The sequence below is a fragment of the Scyliorhinus torazame genome, chromosome 14 (assembly GCF_047496885.1).
Source record: "Scyliorhinus torazame isolate Kashiwa2021f chromosome 14, sScyTor2.1, whole genome shotgun sequence".
In the NCBI taxonomy this organism is placed as follows: domain Eukaryota; kingdom Metazoa; phylum Chordata; class Chondrichthyes; order Carcharhiniformes; family Scyliorhinidae; genus Scyliorhinus; species Scyliorhinus torazame.
In genome coordinates, this window is record NC_092720.1 from 217,791,824 (window position 1) to 217,805,631 (window position 13,808).

Below are 13,808 nucleotides of genomic sequence, written 5' to 3' on the forward strand. Positions count from 1 at the left end.
CCCTCACTTCCACCCTATTCCCGTAACCCAATAACCCCTCCTCACCTTTTTGGTCATTCGAACTATCCACCAATGTCCCAGTTATTAAACCAGGAGGACATTCTTATCCTCTCTGTACTCGGAATACACGCTCAGATTTGTGAATTCAGCTCCTGACACACAGCAAGTTCCCAAACTGGGAAATCTCACTCTCCCGACCTGGGATTTTCTGAACATTGTCCAGACCGGCTGTGTGGAATTTCCCGATAGGGACTCGGTGTGTGACAGGAACATGGAAGTGGGAAGTCCAGGCTCATGTTTATTTTCCCTCCTTTGTTTCTGATTCAATTCTCTTTCAGTTGTGAAGAAAGGTCCTGCCTGAATTGTCTGATCAGCGATTAAGCATTTTGAGTTGTTGGTATTCCTGCCAGTACCAGGTATCCAGCAGCAGGTGGCGATACTGCGCTGTAAAACTTTACTGATCTTTGTACAGCTCGACATCACCATCGTGTGGCTAAAATCGGCACTACAATGAACTGCAAGGGAAAGTTCAAGATATTTAATTTCCTTTTTATTTTAATCCTCTGACGTTTTTATTTGGGTTGTTTTTATTTACAGTCTGATTGGGATTTTACAATTTGCAAATTAAACAACACATTTAGTGACAAACTGTTGTCGAGGGCAGTTTCTGACCCCCAACCCCTGACCTCTGCCCCTGACCCTCAAGTCATTGTGATGTCAGTGATGATGTCACCACCCCGAGGCCCCGCCCCTTTCCCGATCCGGATCAGAACCGGAGCAGATTCTCAGAAACTGGTTTTCATCCCCAGTCCTGAAGAAAGGATAAAGTTTCTCAGTGAATTTATTCCCGGTGAAGGTGTGGAGATGGGACTTGGTGTCCACGTTGTAAAATGAAACTGTCCCAGACTCATAACTGAGATAAACTCCCACCTTCCCGGGGATCTGACCGACACGGAGACGGGATCCAGGAGAGGAATTTATATAAAACTGATCAACAACCCACCCAATGGTCCAGAATCCAGTCTCTGGGCTCAGACTGACCGGGTCCTTCCTCTCCACAGACTCTGCGGCTACTCCCAGACCCCAGCCCCGATTCCCCGTCACCTCCACCTCCCAGTAATGTCTCCCCGATGTGAATCCCTCTGATCCCAGCACAAAGGGCCAGTCTGTAAACCTCTTCCTGGTGTCAGGGAGACTCCTCTGGGTCCGGGTCCATCTCAAACTCTTCAGATCCTCAGACACCTCGAGCTGGGGATTCGCTGTTTCCACATCCAGGGTCACAGAGACTGGGAGAAAAAACAGAAAATTAGAGACTCACTGGGGATCGGGGGGAGACTCACGGGGGATCGGGGGAGAGACTCACTGGGGATCGGGGAGACTCACTGGGGATCGGGGGAGACTCACTGGGGATCAGGGGGAGACTCACTGGGGATCGGGGGAGAGACTCACTGGGGATCAGGGGGAGACTCACGGGGGATCGGGGAGGCTCACTGGGGATCGGGGGAGACTCACTGGGGATCAGGGGGAGACTCACTGGGGATCGGGGGGAGACTCACGAGGGATCAGGGAGGCTCACTGGGGATCGGGGGAGACTCACGGGATCAGGGGGAGACTCACTGGGGATCGGGGAGAGACTCACTGGGGATCGGGGGAGAGACTCACTGGGGATCAGGGGGAGACTCACGGGGGATCGGGGAGGCTCACTGGGGATCGGGGGAGACTCACTGGGGATCAGGGGGAGACTCACTGGGGATCGGGGGGAGACTCACGGGGGATCGGGGAGGCTCACTGGGGATCGGGGGAGACTCACTGGGGATCAGGGGGAGACTCACTGGGGATCGGGGGAGAGACTCACTGGGGATCAGGGGGAGACTCACGGGGGATCGGGGAGGCTCACTGGGGATCGGGGGAGACTCACTGGGGATCAGGGGGAGACTCACTGGGGATCGGGGGGAGACTCCCGGGGGATCGGGGAGGCTCACTGGGGATCGGGGGAGACTCACTGGGGATCAGGGGGAGACTCACTGGGGATCGGGGAGAGACTCACTGGGGATCGGGGGAGAGACTCACTGGGGATCGGGGGAGAGACTCACTGCGGATCAGGGGGAGACTCACTGGGGATCGGGGAGAGACTCACTGGGGATCGGGGGAGAGACTCACTGGGGATCGGGGAGAGACTCACTGGGGATCGGGGGAGACTCACTGGGGATCGGGGGAGAGACTCACTGGGGATCGGGGAGAGACTCACTGGGGATCGGGGAGAGACTCACTGGGGATCGGGGAGAGACTCACTGGGGATCGGGGGAGACTCACTGGGGATCGGGGGGGAGACTCACTGGGGATCGGGGAGAGACTCACTGGGGATCAGGGGGGAGACTCACTGGGGATCGGGGGGGAGACTCACTGGGTACCGGGGAGAGACTCACTGGGGATCAGGGGGGAGACTCACTGGGGATCGGGGAGAGACTCACTGGGGATCGGGGGAGAGACTCACTGCGGATCGGGGAGAGACTCACTGGGGATCGGGGGAGACTCACTGGGGATCGGGGGAGAGACTCACTGGGGATCGGGGAGAGACTCACTGGGGATTGGGGGAGAGACTCACTGGGGATCGGGGAGAGACTCACTGGGGATCGGGGAGAGACTCACTGGGGATCGGGGAGAGACTCACTGGGGATCGGGGGAGACTCACTGGGGATCGGGGGGGAGACTCACTGGGGATCGGGGAGAGACTCACTGGGGATCGGGGGAGAGACTCACTGGGGATCGGGGTGAGACTCACTGGGGATCGGGGGAGGGACTCACTGGGGATCGGGGGGAGACTCACTGGGGATCGGGGGGAGACTCACTGGGGATCAGGGAGGACTCACTGGGGATCGGGGAGAGTCACTGGGGATCGGGGGAGACTCACTGGGGATCAGGGGGAGACTCACTGGGGATCGGGCAGAGACTCACTGTGGATCAGGGGAGAGACTCACTGGGGATCGGGGAGAGACTCACTGGGGATCGGGGAGAGAGTCACTGGGGATCGGGGGAGAGACTCACTGGGGATCGGGGAGATACTCACTGGGGATCGGGGGGGAGACTCACTGGGGATCGGGGGGAGACTCACTGGGGATCGGGGGAGACTCACTGGGGATCGGGGGGGAGACTCACTGGGGATCGGGGAGAGACTCACTGGGGATCGGGGGGAGACTCACTGGGGATCGGGGGGAGACTCACTGGGGATCAGGGAGGACTCACTGGGGATCGGGGAGAGTCACTGGGGATCGGGGGAGACTCACTGGGGATCAGGGGGAGACTCACTGGGGATCGGGCAGAGACTCACTGTGGATCAGGGGAGAGACTCACTGGGGATCGGGGAGAGACTCACTGGGGATCGGGGAGAGAGTCACTGGGGATCGGGGGAGAGACTCACTGGGGATCGGGGAGATACTCACTGGGGATCGGGGGGGAGACTCACTGGGGATCGGGGAGAGACTCACTGGGGATCGGGGGAGACTCACTGGGGATCGGGGAGAGACTCACGGGATCAGGGGGAGACTCACGAGGGATCAGGGGAGACTCACTGGGGATCGGGGGGGAGACTCACTGGGGATCGGGGGGAGACTCACTGGGGATCGGGGGGAGACTCACTGGGGATCAGGGAGGACTCACTGGGGATCGGGGAGAGTCACTGGGTATCGGGGGAGACTCACTGGGGATCAGGGGGAGACTCACTGGGGATCGGGGAGTGACTCACTGGGGATCGTGGGGAGAGACTCACTGGGGATCGGGGGAGAGACTCACTGGGGATCGGGGAGAGACTCACTGGGGATCGGGGAGAGACTCACTGGTGATCGGGGAGAGACTCACTGGGGATCGGGGGGGAGACTCACTGGGGATCGGGGAGCGACTCACTGGGGATCGGGGGAGACTCACTGGGGATCGGGGGAGAGACTCACTGGGGATCAGGGGGAGACTCACGGGGGATCGGTGGAGACTCACTGGTGATCGGGGAGAGACTCACTGGGGATCGGGGGAGAGACTCACTGGGGATCGGGGAGAGACTCACTGGGGATCGGGGGGAGAGACTCACTGGGGATCGGGGGAGATACTCACTGGGGATCGGGGGAGACTCACTGGGGATCGGGGGAGAGACTCACTGGGGATCGGGGAGAGACTCACTGGGGATCGGGGGAGACTCACTGGTGATCGGGGGAGAGACTCACTGGGGATCGGGGGAGAGACTCACTGGGGATCGGGGAGGACTCACTGGGGATCGGGGAGAGTCACTGGGGGTCGGGGGAGACTCACTGGGGATCAGGGGGAGACTCACTGGGGATCGGGGAGAGACTCACTGTGGATCGGGGGAGAGACTCACTGGGGGTCGGGGAGAGACTCACTGGGGATCGGGGAGAGACTCACTGGGGATCGGGGAGAGACTCACTGGGGATCGGGGGAGACTCACTGGGGATCGGGGGAGAGACTCACTGGGGATCAGGGGGAGACTCACGGGGGATCGGGGAGGCTCACTGGGGATCGGAGGAGACTCACTGGGGATCAGGGGGAGACTCACTGGGGATCGGGGGGAGACTCACTGGTGATCGGAGGGAGACTCACTGGGGATCAGGGGGGACTCACTGGGGATCGGGGAGAGTCACTGGGGATCGGGGGAGACTCACTGGGGATCAGGGGGAGACTCACTGGGGATCGGGGAGAAACTCACTGGGGATCGGGGAGGGACTCACTGGGGATTGGGGGGAGAGACTCACTGGAGATCGGGGGGAGAGACTCACTGGAGATCGGGGGAGAGACTCACTGGGGATCGTGGGGAGAGTATCACTGGGGATCGGGGGAGAGACTCACTGGAGATCGGGGGAGAGACTCACTGGGGATCGTGGGGAGAGTATCACTGGGGATCGGGGGAGAGACTCACTGGGATTCGGGGGGAGAGTCTCACTGGGGATCGGGGGGAGACCCACTGGGGATCGGGGGGAGAGACTCACTGGGGATCGGGGGAGACTCACTGGGGATCGGGGAGAGACTGGGGATCAGGGGAGAGTCACTGGGAATCAGGGGGGCGAGACTCACTGGGGATCGGGGGAGAGACTCACTGGGATCGGGGAGGAGACTCACTGGGGACCGGGGGGAGAGACTTACTGGGTTTCGGGGGGAGAGACTCACTGGGGATCGGGGGAGAGGCTCACTGGGGATCAGGGGGAAAGTCACTGGGGAACGGGCAGAGACTCACTGGGGATCGGGGAGAGACTCACTGGTGATCGGGGGAGAGTCACTGGGGATCAGGGGAGACTCACTGGGGATCAGGGCGAGAGTCACTGAGGATCGGGGAGGCTCACTGGGGATCGGGGGAGTCTCACTGGGGATCGGGGGACAGTCTCACTGGGGATCGGGGGAGAGACTCACTGGCGTTCATGGGGAGAGTCACTGGGAATCGGGGGAGATTCACTGGGGATCGGGGGGAGAGACTCACTGGGGATCGGGGAGGGACTCACGGGATCGGGGGAAAGACTTACTGGGGATCGGGGGAGAGTCACTGGGGATCGGGGAGAGACTATGTGTGCGTGTGTGTAACTGTGTGTGTGTGTAACTGTGTGTGTGTAACTGTGAGTGTGTAACTGTGTGTGTGTGTAACTGTGTGTCTGTGTGTGTGTGTAACTGTGTGTGTGTAACCGTGTGTGTGTGCGTGTGTGGGGGGGTTTACTGAGTATGTGTGTGTGTAACTGTGTGTGTAACTGTGTGTGTAAGTGTGTGTGTGTGTGTGTAACTGTGTGTGTGAAACTGTGTGTGTGTATAACTGTGTGTGTGTGTGTAACTGTGTGGGTGTGTGTGTGTGAAACTGTGTGTGTGTGTAACTGTGTGTGCATGTAACTGTGTGTGCGTTTGTGTGTAACTGTATATGTGTATAACTGTGTGTGTGCGTGTAACTGTGTGCGTGTAACTGTCTGTGTGTCCGTAACTGTGTGTATGAGTGTGTGTAACTGTGTGTGTGTGTGTAACTGTGTGTGTGTGTAACTGTGTGTGTGTAACTGCATGTGTGTAACTGTGTGTGTAACTGTGTGTAACTGTGTACGTGTGTGTAACTGTGTGTGTGGGTGTATGTAACTGTGTGTGTAACTGTGTGTGTGTAACTGTGCGTGAAACTGTGTGTGTGCGTAACTGTGTGTGTGTGTAACTGTGTGTGTGTAACTGTGTGTGTTACTGTGTGTGTGTGTGTAACTGTGTGTGTGTCGGTGTGTGTGTGTGTGTAACTGCGTGTGTGTTGGTGTGCGTGTAACTGTGTGTGTGTAACTGTGTGCATGTGTGTGTAACTGTGCGTGTGTAACTGTGTGTGTGTGTAACTTTGTGTGTGTAACTGTGTGTGTGTCTAACTGTGTGTGTATGTAACTGTGTGTGCATGTAACTGTGTGTGTAACTGTGTGTGTGTGTGTAACTGTGTGTGTGTGTGTGTGTGTGTGTGTGTAACTGTGTGTGTGTAACTGTGTGTGTGTCTGTAACTGTGTGTGTGTGTGTAACTGTGTGTGTGTGTAACTGTGTGTGTGTAACTGTGTGTGTGTGTGTGTGTGTGTGTAACTGTGTGTGTGTAACTGTGTGTGTGTGTGTAAAACTGGGGTGTGGGTGACATCATCAAAATAAACTAATCTCTTCACAAATTTAGATGAAGATCTCAACACCGAGATATTTCCGTTCTGCTCCGTGGAAACAAATAATGCGGATTCTCCGCTTCACGGCACCGGAAGTGCGATCGGGCGGAGAATCGAGCGTAATGCACAAATCGAGGTTTGTGCCCGGCACTGATTCCGACGCCAGGCTCCAGTCCCTCCCTGGCGGTGAAATCAAAGTTTGTGCCCTGCAGCGGGCCCATGTAACACCCTCATTTACATAGATTTAAATCTAATCAGCGGATTGGACACAGTATGCTCCGCCCTTCCACGATGCTCCGCCCCTCTCAGGCAGAAGTCTCGCGGGTGTGAATTAGTGCAAGTATTTACAAACGGGGACTGGGCTCCATGGCTGCTGAGGGGCAGAGAGAGGGGAAAAAACCCTCAAACAGCCTCAATAATTGTGGGACTTGCTGGGGGGGCTGCCTGGGCCGGGGGGAGTAACGGGGAGCGACTTGGTGACAGGTCTGTGCACTCGGGGTGTCCCCCTCGGGATCGGGGTGGCCTGGCTCAGACCCCCATTGCTGCAGTCTGGGTTTTAAACACACCCCTTTGGTGCTACTCACAGGCCCCTGGCTGCTCACTCTGCTGACTGCTCACTGTGTCCTGGAAATGTTCACAGAGCCTCTGGTCATTTGGGAGCCACCCAGGCCGCCCCTCTGGAAAGCCTCAGACCCCGGCTGAGCCATCACCGGGATGGGCGTGGCCAAGCTCAATCAGTGACACACCAGGTGCTGCCACTCCTCAGTTCACTCATCAGAAGCTCAGCCCCACTGCAGGGGAAGCAGGGGAATAGCAGAGCTCACCCCAAACAAAGCACACAGGCACCCAGGTGGCCCTGTGTGGGGAATGTATAGTGCTAATAATTCACCAGTGCATTTGTATCATGTTCTGCTGTTGTGTTATGTTGTTAACCCTGTGGGCTCCACCTATGGGCCATTGTGTGGCTTCACCCACAGGGGGATATGTTGGGGCATGTACGGGCTCCGCCCATGGCTCCTCCCCTTGAAAGGAAGTATAAAGAGCAGCTGACCTGCAGGCGGTTTCCACTATTGTTCTAGTCGCAGGCAGTCACTGTTCTAAGCTGATTAAAACCACGGTTTACTTCTCCTCGTGTCTTTGAGTGAATTGATGGTTGCATCAGACTGCTAGCTGACAAGAGCACTGCCAGGCTGTCACTGCCAATGTGCCAAGCTGCCATTTTCTGTGTGCTGGTGATCGGGCTGGGGGCGTCCAGCGTGTGTGTTGCGGGGGGAGCTGGGGACCCTCCCAAAGTGAGTTGGTGCTTGGGAGGGGGGGTGTCGGGGTGGCGTCGGTGGCCTGGGAGATCGGGATATCATTTTAAAATGGCGTCCCGATCTTTCGCTGCACTGAGGAGTTCGGACGAGCGGAGCTCCTCACTGCACAAAACGGGGCGATGAGCGGCCTCGGCCCCGCGTTCCCCACAGGCACCTTACCCAACGTGGGGGGCGTTTTATCGCCATGAGTTTCTCGGCACTGCGAGCGCCGGGAAACACGCGGTTAAATACGGTCACTCTGGGATTTTTGGGGAGGAAAGGTTCAGCTGGGAATGGCGGAGTTTCCACTTGCTGAAGTTTGTAAAGTATCAATGGGTTCTGGAGACAGAGCTTCATCTGAGAGTTCCTGTGTTGGTGATGTTTGGGGAGCTGACAGCTGACCAAGCTGAGAATGATGTTTAGAAAGTGGATTAGGTGCATGAATCAGACTTTAATTCCAATCAGGACCATTTTTATCCTCATTTCTTTATAACAAAGCTCTTAAACATTCTCTCTGCCGACGGATTCTCCGTTGCGCCGGCAGCGCCCCCACGCCCGCGGGTTTCCCGGCGGTGTGGGGTGGCCACAATGGGCAATCCCATTGGCAGGTGGCGAAGACGGAGAATCCCGCTGCCGGTGAGGGCCGCTGCCCAGGAAAAGGGGGCTGGCGGACCGGAGAATCCCGCCCGGTGTCTTTGATATTTATATGGATAATGATTGAAATATAAGATATAAATCAGGACAGAGGAACTTCTCTGAGTTTTACCAGGGTTAATGACATCCAGCATTTCTCTCCACATTGAGAACTGTACAAGGCTGTTGTATTTTCCGATGGACAGGACACCATCTGCTAGTGACAGCTTTTTCCTCTCATCGCTAATCCTGTAAATATTAAAGAGTTGATTATAAATTGACCATAAACACTTTGCTGAGTAATTTTACCAACTTGCCCTGAGTTTCAGTAAAGTTCATGTCCTACCTCCTCTTCCGAGATGCTTCCTCCTGAAATAAACAAAACACAAATCTGAGTTGACAGAGACGGACTGTCTATATCCAGAAAGCAGAAATGACCCTCACATTGTTACAAGCTGCTGAGAATTGTCAATTCCCATTGCTGCAGACATGGAATAGAAAGAGGATGTTCCACAAAGGATATTGAAGCACAGGAGAAAGTATCAAAAAGATTGACAGCAACTGAGAGGCTTTAGCTAACAGCAAAGATTGATCAACTTTACTGTAGAAAAGAGAAGACCTGATAGAGATCTTTCAAATGATGAAATGGGTCGGGTTTGATAGATTCAGTGAAGATGTTTACACTGTAGAGAATCCAGAAATAGGGATAGAAACATAATATATGTCATGATATAGTAGCACGGTAGCACAAGTGGCTAGCACTGTGGCGTCACAGCGCCAGGGTCCCAGGTTCGATTCCCAACTGAGTCACTAACTGTGCGGAGTCTGCACGTTCTCCCCGTGTCTGCGTGGGTTTCCTCTGGGTGCTCCGGTTTCCTCCCACAGTCCAAAGACGTGCAGGTTAGGTGGATTGGCCATGCTAAATTGCCCTTAGTGTCCAAAAAGGTTTGGAGGGTTGTTGGGTTATGGGATTAGAGTGGAAATGAGGGCTTAAGTGGGTCGGTGCAGACTCGATGGGCCGAATGGCCTCCTTCTGCACAGTATGTTCTATGATATGCAAACATGCAGCTAATGAACACATAGAATTTGGACACGACCAATGAGCAGTCAGGACACTGAGGGGTGGTATCTCACTATAAAAGGGATGAGGCACTCACACCCCGCCTCTTTCCACAGACCAACATCTACAGAGTGAGACAGGGTGTATCCTCAGCATCACACCCCAGCACGTGGCTGAGAGCAAGGCTGGTTCAGTTAGACTGAGTTACTACATTTAGATTAGCAGAGAGTCGAACTCATTGAGAACTGTGCTAATAGTTCAATAAAACACATTGAACTCACTTCAAAGTTTGGAGCAACTTTTACTCAAAACTGCATCAAGTGGCAGCTTGTGTTCTCCCAAATTACATAACACAACCATAAAGCTACAAATCAATCCAATCGGGAGTTCAGGAGAAACTTCTTTCCCGAGAGAGTGATGGGAATGTGGAACTCACTGTCACACGGGGTGGAATTTACTCCAGTCTGTCACAGCAGCGAGCATGGTGTCCGGACACAGGGAATCACACGCGAGGACACGGCTCAGTCTGTCGATGGCAGGAAAACCTCCCGGGATTAAGTCAGAGTCGGGAAGGGGTCAATGCACCGGACTAGCGGCAGGAAGTTAATTAGTCTCATTAATGAGTCTGTGAAGCCAGTTTAAACCTGATTCCAACATCATTAACTGCTGCTTTTCCAATTCAGTTTAAACCCCATGGGTTGGATTTTATGAGGATCCCACTTCCCGCGATCGGGAACGCCGCGACCCTGGGATTGAAAATGAGTGTGCAAAGAGATTGAAAGGTGCTGAGCACTGACCCTCCAGCAGGATGGCTTCAGGAAATGTGTTTGTGATATTCCGATAAGAATCATCATTAAAAGGACAAGATCCAAGGGTCTGGCACTGCAGTCAAGAAGGAGGATCAAGAACGGTCAACCTGGCTCCCGGGCCTACAATTCACACCAGAAGGAGCAGCCGGGAGGGGAATTGTAATTTATCAGCCAAATCCGAGGGGGATTGGGGCTGAGGTTTTAAAATAACTTCAGTGTAACATCCAAATCCGGGGGGGATTTGGGTTTGAATTGAGGAACGTTTGGGCTGAAATGTGGGGTTTTGTCTGTGGATTTTCAGGAGAGGCTTTTTAATAAGTTGTGGTGATTTGTGTGTTTATGTGGAAGCCGAGGTTAAATTGTGGAGGGATTTAAATTGGAAAACCAATTAAATGCTGTGTGATGTGATTTACACTATTTACAGCTCTTTGTATTCGGGTGTTGGGAGTGTTTTCACTAAACAACAAGTTTGTGGTTGAGCCAATCCCCGTGTCTGTGTAATTTTGTTCTTTACAAAATCCTCGAGTCGAGAACCATCAGTCAGAGGAAACGGGAGCGTGAACCTCTTACAGTCCCTCAATCAGGTACACAGTGCAACTGAACAAGGGCATTCCCGCTACATCCTCAATCCCACCACCTCTCCCCCCACCCCCTCCCAATATTCCACCAGTAATCCCAACAGGGTTTGATTTTCAGGCTTCCCGTATTGTGAGACCCCTGCTCATTGCTGGGGGAATACCAGTGACAGCAGGATGAGAACATTCATTGCCCTGTGAAGGGGCTGAATTGGTTACAGGAAGGCTGTCGCACAAGACTTACCACCACGGACTTAATCTGTGTAGAGATGGAAAGACAACAGAAGCTCCACACAGTGTCATTCCCCATGTCCCGGGGCAGCACGGTAGCCTTGTGGATAGCACAATTGCTTCACAGCTCCAGGGTCCCAGGTTCGATTCCGGCTTGGGTCACTGTCTGTGCGGAGTCTGCACATCCTCCCCGTGTGTGCGTGGGTTTCCTCCGGGTGCTCCGGTTTCGTCCCACAGTCCAAAGATGTGCGGGTTAGGTGGATTGGCCATGATAAATTGCCTTTAGTGTCCAAAATTCCCCTTAGTGTTGGGTGGGGTTACTGGGTTATGGGGATAGTGTGGCGGTGTTGACCTTGGGTAGGGTGCTCTTTCCAAGAGCCGGTGCAGACTCGATGGGCCGAATGGCCTCCTTCTGCTCTGTAAATTCTATGAAAGTCCCCTTCCACTCACCCCACACCCTGACTAAATGTACCCTGGGGGGAACAGCATTAAATTCCACCCACCCAGGGAAAGCCAGGGCTACATTTAAGGAGAAGCTGGATACAGATGAGGGAGAAAGGAACAGAAGGATATATTGACAGGGAAATGAAGTAGGATGGGAGGAGGCTCGTGTGGATCATGTTGTGACTGTGAACTTTCACTGAACTAAACTGAAATATAATCCCTCACCTTCAGAAATCTCACTCCGTCTTTTTGTTCCAACTGGTTTTCCAACTTTGAGAGTTTCTCCTGAATAGAATTTAAATTCTCCTGAATTTCACAAAGATTTTCCTCCATTGTTTTTAGAATTTTTTCCTCTTCTTCCCTGAGATCTCGGATGAAACGCTGCTCTTTCTCAGTGAGAATCTGGTGCATTTTAGTGAACTCGGATGTGATGTGGCTCTGCAGACTGACCGACTGTTTCTACAAGAAGAAACATTAAAAATAATATGTTTCTGGAATAAAAACAACAAAATAATGGATTAAATTTGGAAGCTCAGCACAGGGAGACTTTACCCTAATTTGGGAAATCTTCTGTTTCTGCTGCTGCTCCATTTCGAGAACCGTCGATTTCTTCTCTGTGAGAGAATCGAAGGAAGATTTCACCCCATCCTGGGATTGGGAGAGAAAATCAGAAAAAAAAAGTGTTAGATCCTGAAAATGTGATCAGATAATCAGGGGATCAAATCTGTTCCCTTTTACCTTGTAGATTTCAACAGCCTCTACAATCGGCAGAAAGTTGTGAGATTTGTGTTTCCGCGAATCTCTACAAATCACACAGATCAATTTCTTGTCAGTTTCACAAAACAGCTTCAGTTCTTCCTGATGTTCCTCACAGTGAAGTTTACTTTCCTTCTCTTTCCCATTCAGCTTTAATTTTCGAGCTTTCTCAGCCAGATTCACTAAGATCCGACTTCCTCTGAGGATTCTTTCTGGAAACTCCTGTCTACATTCCGGGCAGGAGTTTATCTCCTTCTTTTCCCAACACTGGGTGATACAGGAGCGGCAGAAGTTGTGTCCACACTCCAGTGAAACCGGATCAGTGAAGAAATCAAGACAAATGGAACAAATTAAATCCTCGGACAAACTTTCTTCCTGCTCTCTGGAAGCCATGTTCACACTCAGCACTTCCTGATTCAAACCACTTTCAGTTTCAATGTTCCTGCTCCACTACTGAACATATTCAGTTCAGTAATTCCCTCATGACGTTCACTGCAATACTCAAGGAATTCACTTGAGGAAGGAGCAGTGCTCTGACAGCTAGCAATTCGAAACAAACCTGTTGGACTTTAACCTGGTGTCAGACTTCTTACTGTGCCCACCCCAGTCCAACGCCGGCATCTCCACATCAAGGAATTATTGTTATTTGCTGCTCTCGGTCCTGCCCACTTTGAGAGCTGGAGACAAAACCCGGAGCAGAATCAAGAGTAAACAGGATTAGAGGGAGCAACAGGGAATAATTGAACCCAGGCGATGGGAGTGAAGGTCTGTTGGTGGTGGGGGTGGGTGGAGAGAGGATGGGAGGAGGTGGGGATTGTGTCCTGTGAGTGACTGGCAGCCTGCTGCTCTCCTTCATATACTTCTGTCTCAAAGCAGCCCCAGGCACGGATGGTCAAGTTGTGTTTTACTTTGTGGGAAACACAAACTGAAACATATTGTCCAGCTCCTCCTGACCTTCCCTTTACGTAAACCCAGCCTGACTCCAACTCAAGTTGGATGTTTGGTATTTATTTGTTATGAATTTTGACTGAAACTTATATCACTGTGAAAATGAAGATTTTTTGATAAAAATCAGCTTTGGAGAATTACAAGGTTGTCTGAATTTTTTCCAAGAATAATATTTGAATTAAAAGCGAGTCTGATATAGAGCGCACCTCACGAGGGCGAGGATGAGCCGATTTTTTTGAAGGAGTAGAGGATGTGTGTGAGCGTTGCGGGAGGGGGGGGACCGCGAATCACATTCAGATGTTTTGGTCCTGTCCAAAGCTAGGGGAGTACTGGAAGAAGGTGTTTAGGGTCATTTCCAATGTGGTGCGTGTGAAACTGGACCCGGGTCCCCAGGAGGCCATATTCGGGGTGTC

The 13,808-nt window shown here is 53.2% G+C and overlaps 1 protein-coding gene across 1 annotated transcript; it reads right to left on the minus strand.

Annotated features, from left to right (window-relative positions):
• Positions 1 to 533: 533 nt before the first annotated feature.
• Positions 534 to 13,159, minus strand: LOC140390510 (zinc-binding protein A33-like). The gene is made up of 6 exons (XM_072475680.1): positions 12,430 to 13,159; positions 12,244 to 12,339; positions 11,917 to 12,150; positions 8,919 to 8,941; positions 8,706 to 8,821; positions 534 to 1,286 (listed from the first exon to the last, which is right to left on the minus strand). The coding sequence occupies exons 1-6, from the start codon at positions 12,838 to 12,840 to the stop codon at positions 730 to 732; spliced, it is 1,437 nt and encodes a 478-aa protein (XP_072331781.1). The 5' UTR covers positions 12,841 to 13,159; the 3' UTR covers positions 534 to 729.
• Positions 13,160 to 13,808: the final 649 nt, after the last annotated feature.